At 46.4% G+C, this 16,644-nt stretch overlaps 1 protein-coding gene across 1 annotated transcript; it reads right to left on the reverse strand.

Moving 5' to 3' along the window:
- Positions 1 to 201: 201 nt before the first annotated feature.
- On the reverse strand, positions 202 to 10,394 carry LOC118502330 (uncharacterized protein CFAP92-like). The gene is made up of 6 exons (XM_036034475.1): positions 10,297 to 10,394; positions 9,387 to 9,686; positions 5,460 to 5,650; positions 4,611 to 4,824; positions 1,399 to 1,530; positions 202 to 293 (listed from the first exon to the last, which is right to left on the reverse strand). The coding sequence occupies exons 2-6, from the start codon at positions 9,649 to 9,651 to the stop codon at positions 202 to 204; spliced, it is 894 nt and encodes a 297-aa protein (XP_035890368.1). The 5' UTR covers positions 9,652 to 9,686; positions 10,297 to 10,394.
- Between the last annotated feature and the right edge of the window lie 6,250 nt (positions 10,395 to 16,644).

Below are 16,644 nucleotides of genomic sequence, written 5' to 3' on the forward strand. Positions count from 1 at the left end.
ATAAAGTAATAAATGCCAGAGCACACAGCCTGATATATAACATGTGCTCATAAATGCAAGCATTCCTTTCACTGCACCTGGACTGCATGAACTCCAATGTAACTGAGTTTACTAAAAGTCTACATGGCTCATGGGGGGAGTCTGCAGGACTAGTATGAGACAGGGCTCCACTCTCACCCCCCAAACACAATTGGTCCTTCCTTATCCAATCGTGGAAAGTTCTTTCATTCTGAGTAGCTTTTCATTTTCCTTGGTATTGTGGGAAGAAGCTTCAGACTCTGCTGGGTGAGAACCTGTTAATATTTATTAGCAAATGTTTCCCAACATCATGTTCCATATTAGCTCACTAAGAAATGAGGGCCTTTTTCACATTTTGTAATGGCAGTCCCAGGCAGGAGATTTGGTATGCGGTGAGCATTCAGTAAAAAGGTTTGTCAATGATAAATGAGTAGCCCTGACCAGTGTGGCTCAGTTGGTTGGGCACCGTTTGACACCTGGTCAGGGCACGTGGCTGGATTGTGGGTTTGGTCCTGGTCAAGGCAACCAATTGATGTTTCTCTTCCTCTCTTCCTCCCTCCCTTCCCCTCGCTCTAAAAATTAATAAATAATTTTTTAAAAAATTAAAAAATAGTGAGTAAATGATTGAATGTAGAGACTAATTGCAATTATTTGGACAAATGGAGGCAAGAAAGGGCCTCTAGTCCTTTCTATAATATCCCACAAGGGAAAAAACACAGAAGAAACACTGGTTATCTATTTAACGTCTACCTCAGTACTGTTTACATTAGAGAATACTAAAAATAGTTCCAGGTTCCTCAATTCCAACTGACAGGGAATGATTATGCAAATTATAGTATTACCAGCAGATGAAATATTATTTCTAGTCACCACAAATAAAGTTTATGGAAAGTCCTAAAGGAAATTGTGCATGTAATGACATATTAATCTCAGAATACAAAATTGTGCATTCGGGATAACCTCATCTATGTAAAAAAAATCTTAGAAAAAAGGAAGGAATTTGCCATAATGTGATAAACCAAAATATTACAATGCTTGTTCCTGGTGATGAAATTATAGGTTATTTTCCCTGCTTGTTTTATACTTTTTTACATTCACTGAATTTTTCTAAAAAAACACACATGTAACTTCTATAGTAAGAGAGTTTTTTTGTAAGCCACAAAAAGGACAAAAGCTAAATAAAGAAAAAGCATTGGCAACGAAAAGAGAGTTGTGCAGAGGGCCGCGAGTGCTTCAGCAGGGCAGGGTGACTCAGCAGCAGTGGGCTCGGCTGACGGGCGCAGAGGACACTGGGCACATGCACTGACCCTGCGTTGCCAAGCAGCCACCATCCCTGCCCAGGTTCCACTCAGCGTGTCCCCTAAGGTCATCTCTACTCACCATGCAGAGACCTGAAGGGTTTCTCTACTCTTTCTGGTTTTTTTTGCGTATACTCCTGGTTGCACTCCATTTGGACATGAACGCTTTGTTCAGACAATTCCCTCTGACTTAAAACTAAATGTCTCACTTCCTCTGGAATGCAGAATAAAAAAGAGTCATGGATTCAATCAGACAGAAATACTTACTGAATACTTTCTATGTGACAGTCACTCTCTGGGTGCTGGAGATGGAACAATGGTTAAGCGGGGCAAGGTTCCTGACCTCCTGGAGTTGGTGCCTAAGGGGCTGCTTCAAAACACCAGGAAACTCAAACCTCAACTGGGTAATGGCTTCTTCCAAATAGGACCATTGGGTACTTGAGTGTGTTATTGCATTTAATCAGCATACTTCACTTTCAGAAAAGCACCACCGCTTCCCCATTTTACAGGTGAGGAATCTGACACTTAAGGAGCTTTCCTGTGGCCAGACAGCTGGCCTTAGCAAAGCCAGGCCTGCACCCAGAGCTTTGTGTGCCCAGCTGTGGAGATGAACCCCTTCATACATGTCTTTCACTTCTGTCAGTGTGGGGCTCTGCATGTGCCTGGCTGCACCCAACGTGTGTGGAATGACGCATGAGCAGAGGAAGTGAGTGGATGAATGGAGACGATGGAAGCCATAAGAAATACGTGGGAAGAAAAGAGGTGAAATTGGGTTGTGTTGAAGGATAGAATAAAATTTTGGCAAAGCAATGAGGCTAAGAGCCCCCTAAGTATGGCCAAATGCCTGAATACCAGCCCCACGATGAGGAAAAGCCTAATGTCCTTAGAGACCAGGAGACGGGCCAGGTATGAGGGGGGAATGACAATGAGAAAGGAGCCTCGGGGAACAAGTTATGAGATGCCTTTATGGCTGGACTCAGAAGTCAGGCTTGGTTCCCACTAAGGCACAGGGAGGCCAGGGTAAAGAGTGGTATAGAAAGACCATGGAACAATGACAGAAGAGAGGAGACAGAAAAGAAGCTGGGTGATCAGAGAAGAGCCACCTAGTTGGTGGGGTGGGTGGCCAAGAGTTGAGGACATAGGGGGAGTCAACTGTGACTTGGGGGCTCTCAGAATGATGTTGCTTTTATCCAGTCCTGAGACACCAGTGGACTGAGCAGATTTCATAGAAGAGAAATGTGAACTCTTGACTGGGACGTTCCATTCAACACCAGCAGGCTGAAAACTGACATCTTCTAGCACACAACCTACAGTGCATCCCAAACTTCTTGTCTCCTTCATAACAAACCTCTTATGGTATTTCTGCACTCCCAAAACAAGAGCTTTAAGAAGAAAGTTTTTAAGCGAAAAAAGGCAGGACTTAAGACAACACGTATAATAGATTCATTTTTGTTGAAATTTTATACCCACATATAAAATGAGGGAAATGTTAGCAATGGTTATCTCTGGCCAGGCATCATGTGATTCTAATTTTTTTAGCTAGTCTATTTCTAAATTTTTTGTGAAGTGAACATGCACTGATTTTTCTAGCAGAAACAAAATTAATATAAGATGTAGGTGATGTGAAGCTTGGGACAAGTTTCGAGGAAGGGCAGGTGCTCTTATTTCAAGAACGTCAAGCAGAAAGACTGTGGGCCCCTCCCTCAGGGCCTTTAACACCCTTCCTCCTTCACCTTCTAGCCAGCTGATCTGTTTATGTTGCCAAACCTTGGCTCCAGTGCCCCTTCTTCAGGAAGCCTTCCTGATACACACGCCCCAGCGCCCTGCTCCAGTGTGAGCCCAGGACAGGGCGGACGTGTACCAGAAATCCCGGCTCAGCAGCTCTAGCACAGGCCCTGGAAGCTGCATTATTTAGGCAGCCCTCCAAGTGCATCTAATGCAAGTGACTTGGAGCCCACACTCGGAGGACATGGGTCTTTCCTTTGGTGCAGGTGAGAAAAGCCACCGTGGGTCCCATTTTCTCACACAGGAATCCTACAATTACTAGTTTAGATACGAACCGGTGACTCTCAGTAAGGGGTGGTTTTGTTTCCCATCCTCCTCGGGGAACAGTGACTAAAATTGTTGATTGTCATTGTGTCTGGGAGGCTACTTCTGGTGGCTAGAGGGATGCTGCCGAGGACCGTACCATGCACAGAACAGTCCCACAACCAGGAATGATCAGACCCAGAATGGCAACAGTGCTGAGGATAAAAATAAAACACCCCAGGATATATATTAGAAAGATTAAAAGCTGAAAGCCCAAAACGCCCAATGTCAGAAAGTGTCCTTGAGAAGTCAGGCTAGGGACCTGGAGAAAGGACAGATTTTCAAGGTACAACATACTGGGTTCTGATTGGAGCACTGACAGTCACTTCAAGCGGGGGCAGTGTCACCATGCTTACTACAAAACCAGAATAATCCTACTTATCTGAAAGCCACTAAATAACAGCATGTATTCACACTCCATGTACTCACAGATGCACATTTCTTTCACCTTTTAACGTCTCTTAAAATGGGGATGCATCTTTATAGTGAATGCCACGGCACAGTTTAATGGTCATTGTTTTATTATTATTTTTAAATTCCCTATAGACAACACACATCCTCCCTTGTGCTTGTGCCCGGTGGAGGGGACACTCCCACTGGTGCCTCCGTGGACCTGACCAGAGGAAGCAGGCACATGCCCAAGGCCACCAGCTAGGTCAGGATGGATACGGGACTGAGTTCAGCTGTCTGACTTCCAGCCTGGCAATTTCTGCTCCTCCCAGCACGCTCCTTCAAGGGCGGCTGAACAAGAGACTTTCTGGGGTAGACATAATATTGGAGAGTTCAGAGGGTCTATATGAAAATGCCAACATGGTATCTCGGGGCAGCGGGATTCTTTTTAAAGTTTTAATTTTTGTTTCTTGGTATCCTCCTCCCCCGCCCCCCCCCCCCCCAAGGAACACACAATACTTATCCAGAGAGACAGGCTTGGGGTGGGTGCCTATGTTAGCACCACCGAGGGACAGGAAGCCCCTAAAGGTGGCGGAGGTACAGGTGGAGGTGGAGGCTAATGGGCATGCGCAGACACGGCGCAGTACATCCTAACGCCCGCGCGTCACGGAGGGAGGACAATGGAGGGAGGCCAGTACCACCGACCCAGAAACCGCTGAGGGCCCAGGAACAGGAGATCCGGGGGACGCTGGCTTTTCTCCTCTTCCTGGTGAGGAGTCACAGCCTCTAGAAACATTGCAAATAAAACCCAAATACCTGACTTACCAGGAGATCCTGCCTCTTCTGCATGCCCTTCTGCCTTTAACCGATAATACTTGACTTTTTTCGAAATCTTGTCTGTAGTGTCCCAGATCTTCAAGGTTATTTTGTAAAAAATCATTTTCTTGAGTAACTCCTTTGTCACGTGCATGTTAAAAGCTTGGGTCCATGACACCCAAACTTTGTCCCCTTCATGCCATGGCTTCACAGTCTGTCCAAAAAAAAAAAAAAAAAACCACGACAAAAAAACCAAGAGACTCTCAGTGTGGGGAGCTAGGAGGCTCAGCAGTCTAGGAGTACCCTCCATGCCAGCCTCGCCCTGTCTGGTGAAAATGGGCCCTGCTCTCCACCTGTCCGACCTCTGTGTCTGGCTCTCTCCCAGGTTCCAACCCACATCGGGAAATGAGTATCATGGACTGGGTGCTGTCATACCTCTGGGTTTCTTGGGAAAGAATTAAGTTAAAGCAATTACCGGAAAACCATGTCCTTTCCGGTGATTCCAATCCCTGACCGAGCTGGGCCACAGGCACAGATGTGTGTGTATGCAGGCAGGTGGGTGTGCACACACATGCACTCACATGCCAACAGACAAAGAAAGAACTCACAAGAGCTACAAAAACTTTTGAAAACAAAGAATTATTAGGTAAAATATCTAAATAAAAATTCATTTAATTGTATTATTAGGTCAGTGAAGATTCTCATCGGTAGGTCTGGGGTGGGGTCCAACATCCTGCATTTCTAGCAACTTGCAGGGGAAGCAAGGACACTCTGTGTGGTGAATACTAGGCTGTATGCTACCCACAAGGACACATACACACACACACACACACACACACACACACACACCTTTACTCCTGAATCCAGGAACACTTTGACGGTTGTTGGGAACACCACCACGTCAACTTTCTTAGGCTCTTTATCATCTGGCAGAGGGAAATACTCAATGTGGTAAAAATTGTGACCCTTTGTAATGGGTTTGTCCATTTTGGGGTATTTCCTATGTTTTTCCATCAAATTTATATACTTTCCTTTATGACCTAGAAGAGACAGATTTAATAGGTCTTGTTTTAACTTCATGTGGGAAAGCAGACCCGTCCCACAGCTCCCTGGGACCAAAGCCAGATGCTGGGGGAGGCTGCATGACGCCACTCTGCCTGCTTGGCTAGTGGATAAGAGGCAGGTGCAGCCCTCCAGCCGGCAGAGTAGGAGGCTCTGCGGGACCAGGACTAAGCACAGGGGTACAGAATTTCAGTGCATGAGTCCGAGAGTGATCGTCTTCTTATCTTCTTATATTTTTCACCTTAGGCTCTTCATCTCCCTCACCCTAGTCTCAGCAATAAGGAGCAGGTAAAAAAACATCACAGCACACTGTGATTTGTGTAATAGCACCAGCACGGGTAAGATTCTGAAGAACAACAGAGGAGGCAGGGAAACTCTGCCTGTGGTGGTGGGGAAGCCCCTTACGGAACCTCAGCACGGTCTTATAGAAGGAGAGCTGGCAGGCATTCCAGGGAGAGGGCAGAGCCCAGCAAAGCCTCAGGAGTGAAGTTGCACAATGTGGGGTGAATGGTGGAAAATCATACAAAGTAAGGATGGGCTTCAGCCAGACTACCAGGGCCCCCACGGCCTGCCATTGACTTTAAACTGAACCTTCCAGGCCAAGGCTTTGCGGATCATGCATCCGCATCAAGAAGATGCTTTAGGAGCTCCGTAAACATTTAATCTAAGTTTCATTTTCTATTTAAAGATGTAGTTTTAAAATTTCAAATTTTTAGCATCCAGGAGACTGCATTTATATTAATTTTGTGCCACCAGAAGTGTTAGCTTTGTGCAGAGCTTAGAATTAAGCTTCTCCAGCCAGTCTTTAGTAAGCATTAGGCTTTCTTGTGAAGGTGCAGCTAATCAGAATGCTCGCTGCATCTCCCAGGTCTATGTTCTGATTCAATCCAAGTGGGCCAGCAAGTGGATATACAGACCCTCCCATCAACCAGAAGAAAAATTGCTACAACCCCCTTGGTGGACAATTTGGTGGACAATGTCTATAAAAAATGTAAATGTGTATAGTACATCCTCGATATCATTGATAAGTTCGGGACTTGAAGGGAAACCACATACAGTGGTGCCTTGGTACTCGTCGTTCATCCGTTCCAGAACCTGTGACGAGTGCTGAAACCGACAAGCACTGAACGATGGAGCATTTTCTCCCGTGAGGCGGCATCATGACTCATGCTAGTTCCAGCAAGCGTGACGAGTGCCAAGCGAGCGCCAAGTGCTGAAACCTATTTTTCTCATCAAAATGTGCTAAGTACAGGGTTTGACAAATTCTGAAACAGATGAGTACTGCGGTATGACTATAATGAAATAAATTTTATCATAGGCTAGTTGATATACAAAAGTTTTTATGGCATCTCATCAATGTTATAAAAAATGACATCGAACAAAACAGTATTCGAGGACCTGCTGCCATGCCCTCAACCCAACAGTTCCACTTCTTGAAGTTCAGGCTATGCAAGTGCCCACATAGCTGTGCAAAAATGTGCATGCTCGGAGGGCTACTGCAGGATTGTAACAAAACTGGGAAACAACTTAAATGTCCACCAGTAAGGGGGAGGATAAATTAGAAGCACACTATATAGACGTTTCAAACAAAACATCAGCAAAGGAAAAACAAATATGCTCACTTCCTCTTAGACATCTAAGATGTCAGATTTTTTAAAAGCAAGTTTTGGAATAGAATGGGTAGGATTTCATTTCTCTTTAACAAACAATTTGTAGAAACATTTATAAACAAACCCATAAATACTCAGATATTAAAGGAAAAAACCTTGAACCTAGAATTTTATATCTAGCCAAAGACATGTCCTTCAAAGGTATTCACATGAAAAAAAGACTCTAAAAACAAAATAAATGAGTAAGTAAAACAGAAATAAACTCCTAGATACAGAGAACAAATTGATGGTCACCAGATGGGAGGGGGTTGAGGGGATGGGTAAAAAGGGTAAAAGGGCCTTGACTGGTGTAGCTCAGTGGATTGAGCATAGGCTGTGAACCAAAGGGTTGCCATTTTGATTCCCAGTCAGGGCACATGCCTGGGTTACAGTATGGGTACACTCAAGAGGCAACCACACACTGATATTTCTCTCCCTCTCTTTCTCCTTCTCTTCCCCTCTCTCTAAAAATGAATAAATAAGATCTTCTTAAAAATGAATTAAGAAGTACAAATTGCCAGTATAAAAACAGTCATGGAGATGTAAAATACAGGAAATACAGTCAATAACGTTGTCATAACTATGTGGATGGTGTCAGGTAGACGCTAGACTTATCAGGGTGATCACTTTGTAAGGTATATAACTGTTTAATCACTATGTTCTACTCTTTAAACTAGTGTAATATTGTATGTCAAAAGTAATTGGAGCCCAGGCTGGTGTGGCTCAGTGGATGGAGTGCTGGCCTAGGAACCAAAGGGTCACAGGTTTGATTCCCAATCAGGGCACTTGCCTGAGTTGCAGGCCAGGTCCCTATAGGGGGTGTGCAAGAGGCAACCACACATTTATATTTGTCTCCCTCTCTCCTTCCCTTCCCTTCTCTCTAAAAATAAATAAAATCTTTTTGAAAAAGTAATTGGAAAATAAATTAATAAAAATGATTCTCAGAAATACAAGGCCTCATAAATTTTTGCTGCATAGGGATATGCTATGCAAATGCCTTTGGAAGAAGCACCAAAATAAGAAAAACAATTCTAGGAGATGCTGCAAGAGGCGTGAGGAATGGAGGTGACTGAGTAAGAACCAACTTTCTTTAGTTGGTGTTTGCCAGAAGTTTTTTTGCTTGATACCCAAGACCCAAGATAAAAAGCATCATTGTGGATAGAGGAGGTTACCACATTAGTACAAAAACTTCAATTCACCAAGAAGATTGGGCAGTTCTGAGGATGGTATACACCTAAGCAAGTAGCCTCCAAAATATCTGAAACCATAGTTGACAGGTACAAAGACAAGCTGAAATTAATTATCATGGGGGGCAGGTAGTTTAAGCAGACAAAAAAAAAGTATGTAAAAGTGAATATTTTTCCTGCCCTTAATCTTGCCGTTCAACCATGTGACTTGCTTTGGCCAATGAAATGTTAGCAGGTGGGAGGTGCCAAAAGACGAGTGCTTGGGTGACTGGGCTTGCCCTTTGTTGTGTCTCTGCCTTTCCGTAATACACGTGTGTCTGGATTAGCCCACACATCCGGAGGGAGGGTGACAGACATGTGCAGCAGGGCAGAGCCACTTCTGGGAGCCCAGGCTGGATCCACTAACCTGCTCATCTAGGAGAACAAGGGGTTCCTGTTGGAAGCCAATGAACTGGGGAGCTGTTTTGGCTTTGTCACATGGCATTGTTGCACTAATAACTAATCAACATAGTTTTATACCCAGAGATTCAATACACCTGAGAATCTGTATTTTAAATCAGGAAGAGGTGATGCACAATTAGCTGTTGGAACCAAGGCCTTAACCTCTCTGATTCCTTCATCTGCAAAAAGCAGAAATAACACCACTTCTTAGGATTTTTGAGAGGATTAAGTATGTGAAGATGTCACAACCACTTATTTGCCTGGCCCATAGTGGGCCCCCTAAAATTGCAGTTTCTTCCCTGACCTTTGATCCTGGAATCCAGCACCCTACTTGGGAAAAGCGGTGGAAGGAGCATATGTGTCCTTAATCCCTGGGAGAACGTCATTTGTCTACGTGCATCTTGCAGAGAGCGCTGGGACACTGCTCTAGCACTCACCCGTATTCCCTGGGAAGGCCAGTGAGATGATGAATGTGCAAGGGACGGCCTGGGGCGTGTCGGAGTTGAAAGTGCTGGCAGGCCCATCTGAGGACGCGATGCTGCTGTACTGGCGGTCGGAATCCGACTCGGGAGCCTGGTCCCTGGCCTTCAGGTACTCCTCCACATCGCATTCGCTTATGGACTGGCAAAAGCTGCCCAGGGAGGACGTCAGCCCCATGCTCGCTGTGTCCTCATCCTCCCAGTCCCAGGTATGCAGTGACATGCTGCACGACGCCCCACCTCACCCAGCACTCCTGACTGGAAAAAAAATAAAGGCATTTTTGTCACCGCCCTCTGCTCCCAGGAAGTTAGCCTGTCCTCTTTTAAGAATAAACACCATCTTCCCTCCCCCCTCCCCTCATCTTGTTCTCAGTTGAATGGCCGAGGCCTCAGACACTGCCTGGCATACTGTAGGCACTCAGCAAAGTTAGACAATGAATGGATGAACCACAGAGAATGGTCCTGGTAGTAACTCTGATAACGAGCAGCCCCAGTTTCTCCAGCTTGTGTCTCTGTCCTCCCCCAGCCCCAGCTGCAATAATTTGGCACTTCTGGAATGCCTACACCAAGGGAATGCAGTTCCCCAGGAACCACGAGGGGTGGGAGCAGAAAGCCCTGTGCTTCCATTCAGGGAGGCTTGGGGCGAGTGGCAAACCAGACCAGGGAGCAGCATGTGCAAATGCCTGGCCAGGTAAAGGCGCGCGAGAATCCAGAGGCAAGACACAAATGGGCATTGGGCGGTGGTGGTTGTCGGGGCGGGGTAGGGGTTGCTCCTGCAGAACCTGGACTAAAGCTAAGGAAAGGATGCGGCGTGGGGCGGCAATGGAGGCGGGTGGGAAACACGGTCCCCTCAAGGCGCCCCTGGTACCTGCGAGCGGAAGCGCGGGACAGCAGCTCGGGCCGGGTTAGGGCAACAGTCAGCTCGCACAGCCCCTGCAGGCGCCGCCTGGGAAAGGAGGCTAGCGTGAACAGTCCCCCAACTGTGTTTGACAGTTGCTAGGAGACGGAGAGGCTAGGCCGGGGACGGAGGGCGTAACTTCCTGCCTCAGCCACTGGGCTCGCTTCCGCTTCCGGCGTCCAGACAAGGTTTGGCTCTCCAAATTTGGAAATCAATTAGGTGCATCATTCATCGGCTCACTCATTCAGTCTTTAAAAAAATTTCCGCTGTGAACTTCAGCACCTGTGATACTCCTGACTATTACAGTGTGGGAAAAAGGCAAAGCAAGCAATGGGCTCTGCAAACTGAGATCCTCCAAGCCCATCCCAAACCTCTCTCACATAGACTTTGCTTCTGTCCCCAATGTCTTTAAAATTTCATGAAAATTCTGTTAGTGATTGTGAGCCCAACCGGAGATGAGGAAACAGGCTTAGAGAGGTGCAGCGATTGCCTGAGTGTTACAGGGTGCAGCCAAGAGGGGGGACCCCAAATGGGCATTTGAAATGGGGTCCAGATCCAGAACTTAAGGTGTCCAGGAGATTTTAGGATGTTTTCCCCGCCCCCCCTGCCCCCCAGGGTGTGGGTTGGGTGAAGGGACAAATGGAGCAGGGCCTTTGAGAGCTGTTTCACATAGCAACAGCCTTGCAGCTAACCTCTGGTGTGGTCATTTAACATATCTATAGCCTTTGGCTGGTCGCTTAGATATGTTAAATAGCTATGGCCATGCTCAAGGCCAGGGGGATGGAAAGGTACCTCCCCCCCACAAGATGTGACTGGGGGGCAGGTCCCCCGAGTTACAGCACCTGTGTGGGAGCTCAGAGAAGACTGACTCCAGGACATGGGGCCACACCTGCCCAGACTCATGATGGCAGTCTAGTAAAGCTGGAAGGATATGAGTTCTGGCATGTAAAGCCGAGTGTGGGAGGAGTCGGAAATGGGGCTGCAGATGAAGACTGGCTCGGGGATTTAAACCCAGAGGCGGCAGCCATTGAGGAGGAGAACCATGCACAGCCCTGAGAGGGAGAACCATGCAGCTTTGGCAGAGTGAAGACTCCTGCAGCCCTGCTAGAAAGAGAAAACCATGAGGCCTGGACAGAGTGGGGACTCTCCCTTCCTGCAGCCCTGAGAGAGAGAGAACCACGCGGCCTTGACAGAGTGGAGACTCCTGAAGCCCTGAGAGGGAGAACCATGTGGCTCTGGCAGAGTGGGGACTCCCGCAGCTTTAGAAGGGGGAACCACCGCCTGGTTTTAGCAGAGATCCAGGCGACTCAACTGAGGGTGCTGGGAACCCAGGGAGGTCTCCCAGTCGAGATGGAGTACTAACTGGGAATAACCAGAGGACTGCCTGAGCCATGGACTTCTATTTCCTTTCCTGAGATACGGTACTCTGGACTGGGCAAAGGGGGAAGGAAGGAAGGACTGTGTCTGTTTGTGGGTGTTTTAAGGGACTTTAGTATTTTTTGATAAAGACATTAGGTCACTACTTTTAAGTTTGTATAGCATTAAATAAACATTTCCTTTCCTTTTCACGAATCTCTGGCATTGAGAGACATCTTTCCTTGGGTGGCGGACATAACAGACCCGGGGGCTTCTTTCAATAATAGTATATCATCCCAGGCCCCCCTTGTTTGTCCTGTAACATGAGGTCAGACAGGGAGTGTGGGCAACACTGGATTGAAATCCAGACTGACTTCAAGGCCAGTTATCAGCTGTAAAGTCCCCCAGCACCCACCCCCATGCCCACCCTGTGAGTGAGCCCTGGCTGCTGTTCCCTCTGTAGAAGGCTACAGAACACTGAAGGGGATGGGCAGAGGGACACATAGCAGAGGAGACTGAAAGGAAAGGGCAGGGGCAGGTTTCATGAAGGAGAAGACAAAAGCCAAACTTTGCCAAGCAGTAAAAGCAAGACAGGGCACAGCAGTCAGAGGCACCAGCATATGCAAAGGCCCAGAGGGGTGAAAGAATATGGCAAGTTCAGGTGAGGGATGATGAGGCTGGAGTTGTGGGTAGGGCTCCTGGTCCATAGCCATGTAGGGCAGGCAGGGCACTAAGACTGTGAGCAATGGGGAGTCATGTTAGGTTTTCTGGCCAGAGACATTAGTACCACTCAGCAGTAGTTCATTCAAGAGATTGAGACCTGACATTCCACACACACACTTAACTGTTGGGAAAACTGAACCTTTGAGCTGAGATATGACCTACCCATGGCCAAAGAGCAAACTGTGGTGGAGCTGTAGCTGGAATCCGGGTCCCTTGCCTTCCAGTGCCCGTCTCCCTAGATTATTCCCAGGGGCCAAACGAAACTCCTTCCACAATGCTTCCCACTGACCGGGCCCTCCAATATTCTTTAAGTCCAATCAATCTAATAAATAACACTGGACCTCAAACTCCCATCATTGAATGCCATACCATGAAGTTCCACCAGCAGCCTGGGGATTACAGGCTATAAACCAGGAAGTGTAAAGAGCTAGCTGCACAGAAGGTTGTGGGAATAAAGGCTACAGGACACAGCAACTCCCAAAAGGTCCCATAACAAGAGTAGGTCAGTGATACCTCAGACAGACAGCAGGCCTCCTGCTTTTCAGATCCTACCTGCTGGCCTGAGGCTGGTTTCCCTCCAAAGAGTCTTTGACCACATTATCACTCAGGGCAGCAGCCAATCTTTCCAGCATCTTCTGTTGGGACAGCCCTGAGCTCAGGGTTGAGAAGCCATTGGTCTGGGAAAAAGGGCAAATGCCAGGTCCTGGATGTGCACCAGAATCACCCAGGAACATTTTAAAACTTTAATTCCGAGGCTGCACTCCAGACCCGAGGAATTGATTATCCTGGGGGTGGGACTTAGGAACTGGTAACAGACTGTATTTTCCAAAGACAAGCACCTGAATATATTTCCTCCCATACGTTCTACTTACAGTGTGATGTCAACACTCCTTCGATCCGGTGGTGGGTATAGTCTCTCTTGAACCCAGATAGAGTTTCTAACCACCTCAACCGATAGAGTATGTGAAAGTGACACTCTATGACTTCAAAGGCCAGGTCATACAACTATCATGTATAGTAACTACTCACTTAATATTATCAATAGGTTCTGTGACTTTAAGTGAAAGGACATATACCAAAAACAATTTTATCATAGGTTAATTGATATAAACAACAGTTAGGCTCTTATGGCATCTCATCGATGTTATAATGAAATGATTAACAAAAAGACATTGTTTGAAGACCTCTAATTTTGCCTTGTTCTCTTGGGACACTCATCCTAAAAGATCTAGCCACTGTGCTGTGAAGAAGCACAAACAGCCGCATGGAAAAGACACGTGTAGATGTGCTGGCCAACAGCCCCAGCTGTTCCCTGCTGACTGCCAGCCTCAATTACCACACATAGCGAGAGTGCCAGACTTCTGACAATTCCAGCTCCCGGTCTTTGAGCCACCCCAGTTGGCACTGTGTACAGCAGAAACCAGTTGCCTTGACTAAGCCCTCCCCAAATTGCAGAATTGTGACCAAAGTAAATTATTATTACTTTAAGCTACCAAGTTTAGGGAAGACTTGTTGCACAATAACAAATAACTGGAACAGAACTCATATGTTTTTAAGTTACCTCCAAGAATCCTGCACAGCTAAGATTTGGAACCACTGCCCTGAGAGAGGTGGTGTCCAGGTCAAAACCCAGGGCATCATGGGGTGGAATGAGGGCAAAGGTTCTAAGGCATAAGAGGTAGGTCCATAAACTCACCTTAGAAAGATGGTTTCAGGGTTGACAAAGTCAAAGCAAAAGGGGGCATCGGTTTCAGTTGTCTACTGCTGCATAACAAACTATACCAAAACTTAGGGGCATAAAATTGCCACTTGTTACTCTTCAAAATTCTATGAGTTATCTGGATGGTTCACTGGTGTTGCCTGGGCTTACTCACAGGGCCATGCTCATCCGGAGGGTCAACAGGGCTGGAAAGCCCAAAATGGCAACACTTGGATGTCTTGAAGTTGGTGCCATTGGATGTGGCACCTCATTTACCCTGCATGTGGCCCCTGACCACCACCCCCAGGCTGAACTGGCTTTGTCACATGGCATTCTCAGGGCAGGGGTCCAAGAGGCCAAAGGTGGAAGCTGCAAAGCCTCCTAGGGCCTAGGCCGGTAACTGGCACAGTGTTACTTCACCATATCCCACCTATAAAGAAACTCTGAGGCCACTCCTGGAAATGGTGGCCAGGAGGAGAGACTTGAGGCAGTGATGGAGTCCAGCGGCCTGGGCACAAAGGCTGGCATGGAGGGTCCCAGCCAGTGACTCCTACTATCGACTTGTGGGCACACCCAGTGGCTGATGAGTGCCCTGGTGGACCACTAGGGGCTGGACCACAGCATGGAGAACAAGATGGTGGTGGACTGGCTTACTTGGGCAGGTCCCCCAGAGGCTTGCCAGGGTTCAATCCTTGGGGAGTCACTACCCCCATTTTCCTCGAAAGCCGCAAAGGGGATGCCCTGTCAACTGGGTCCTGCTACACCTGGAACCCTGGGCCCTGCTACTAAGACCCTGCCAGCTGGCTGACCTTCGCTCCTAGGCAACTGTGACCGTGTAAGCTGGAAGTGTCAACAGAAGGGCTGCAGTTCCTCAGAGGTTTGCTGTGGGCCAGCCCTTGGGCTGTCTGCACTCGCTACCTACATATGGTGTTCCCCAGTGTCTTTCTTGGGGCCAAAAATTGGGGGGGGTCTGAACCTCCACGCAGGGAACTGCTTTCTCTAACAGCTCTAGTGGGATTTCCTTGGCAGCTGGGTCGCTGGTTGCATGTGGAGCCCCGGGCCCTGCCACAATTTCCTGCCAAGCAGGCTAACCCGGGCTCTGAGGCAACCATCACCATGCCCACTGGGGACCCCCTATCTACTCGGGGGTGTGGTCTCCCTGAGGCTTGTGGGGGCCCAACCCTTGGGCGGTCCACATTCTCTCCCTACCCATCAAGATACAAATGGTGTATTTCACAGAACTAAACAAACAATCCAAAAATTTATATGGAACCAAAAAAGACTCCAAATAGCCTCAGCAATCTTGAGAGAAAAGAACAAAGTTGGAGGAATCATGTTACCTGATAGCAAACTATACTACAACGCCATAGTAATCAAAACAGCATGGTGCTGGCATAAAAATGGACAGAAAGATCAATGAAACAGCATAGAGAACCCAGAAATAAACCCATGCATATATGGTCAATATTTGACAAAAGAGGCAAGAACATACAACAGGGTAAGAACAGTTTATTCAATAAATGATGTTAAGAAAATTGGATAGATACATGCAAAAAAACCAAAACTAGACCACCTTCTTAGACCATATACAAAAATAATCTCAAATGGATTAAAAACTTAAATGTAAAACTAAAAACCGTAACACTCTTGAGTAATTTCTCTATGTTTTCTTGGACATTTCTCTTAGTAATTTTTTTTTCTAATATGCTTCTTCAGTCAAGGGAAACAAAAGGAAAAAATAAACAAATGGGACTACATCAAACTAAAAAGTTGTTGTACAGCAAAGGAAACCATTAGAAAATTGAAAGACAACCCACTGAATGGGAGAACATATTCACCAATGATACATCTGATAAGGTATTAACATCCAAAATTTATGAAGAAATCATACAACTCAACACCAAAAACAAAAACAAAAAACAAAAACAAATCCAAACAATCCAATTAAAAAATGGGAAAAGGATCTGAATAGACACTTCACCAAAGAAGGTATACAGAAGGTCAATAGACATATGGAAAGATGCTCAATGGCATTAAACACCAGAGAAATGCAAATTAAACACACAATGAGATATCATCTCTCTGATGAGAGAATGGCGCTCATCAATAAATCAACAAACAACAAGTGCTGGTGAGGATGTGGAGAAAAGGGAACCTTCGTGCACTGTTGGTGGGAATGCAGACTGGTGCAGCCACTGTGGGAAACTGTGAAGGTTCCTAAAAGGATGAAAACAGAACTGCCTCATGACCCAGAAATTCCACTTCTGGGCGTGTATCTGAAGAAACCTAAAGCACTAATTCAAAAGAATATATGAACCTCCATGTTTATTGTAGTATTATTTGCATTAGCCAAGCTATAGAAGCAGTTCAAGTGCCCATCAATAGAGGGGCAGATAAAAAAAGCTGTGGTGTGTATATACAATGGAATATGGTAGGACCATAGAAAAGAATAAAATCTTACCATTTGCTATAGTATGGATGGACCTAGAGGATATTATACTAAGTGAAATAGTCAGAGGAAGACAAATGCCATGAATTCA

This window comes from Phyllostomus discolor, chromosome 8, assembly GCF_004126475.2.
Source record: "Phyllostomus discolor isolate MPI-MPIP mPhyDis1 chromosome 8, mPhyDis1.pri.v3, whole genome shotgun sequence".
NCBI lineage: Eukaryota > Metazoa > Chordata > Mammalia > Chiroptera > Phyllostomidae > Phyllostomus > Phyllostomus discolor.

Bases quoted from the DNA above. Each gene is read 5' to 3' on its own strand.
- LOC118502330 (XM_036034475.1), bottom strand. From the start codon at position 9,651: ATGTCACTGCATACCTGGGACTGGGAGGATGAGGACACAGCGAGCATG. The intron at 5,651-9,386 runs GTGAGTGCTAGA...TGTCTCTTCTAG, and splicing joins GGCCTTCCCAGGGAATACGG to GTCATAAAGGAAAGTATATA. The intron at 4,825-5,459 runs GTGTGTGTGTGT...TTTTTTGGACAG, and splicing joins TCCTGGATTCAGGAGTAAAG to ACTGTGAAGCCATGGCATGA.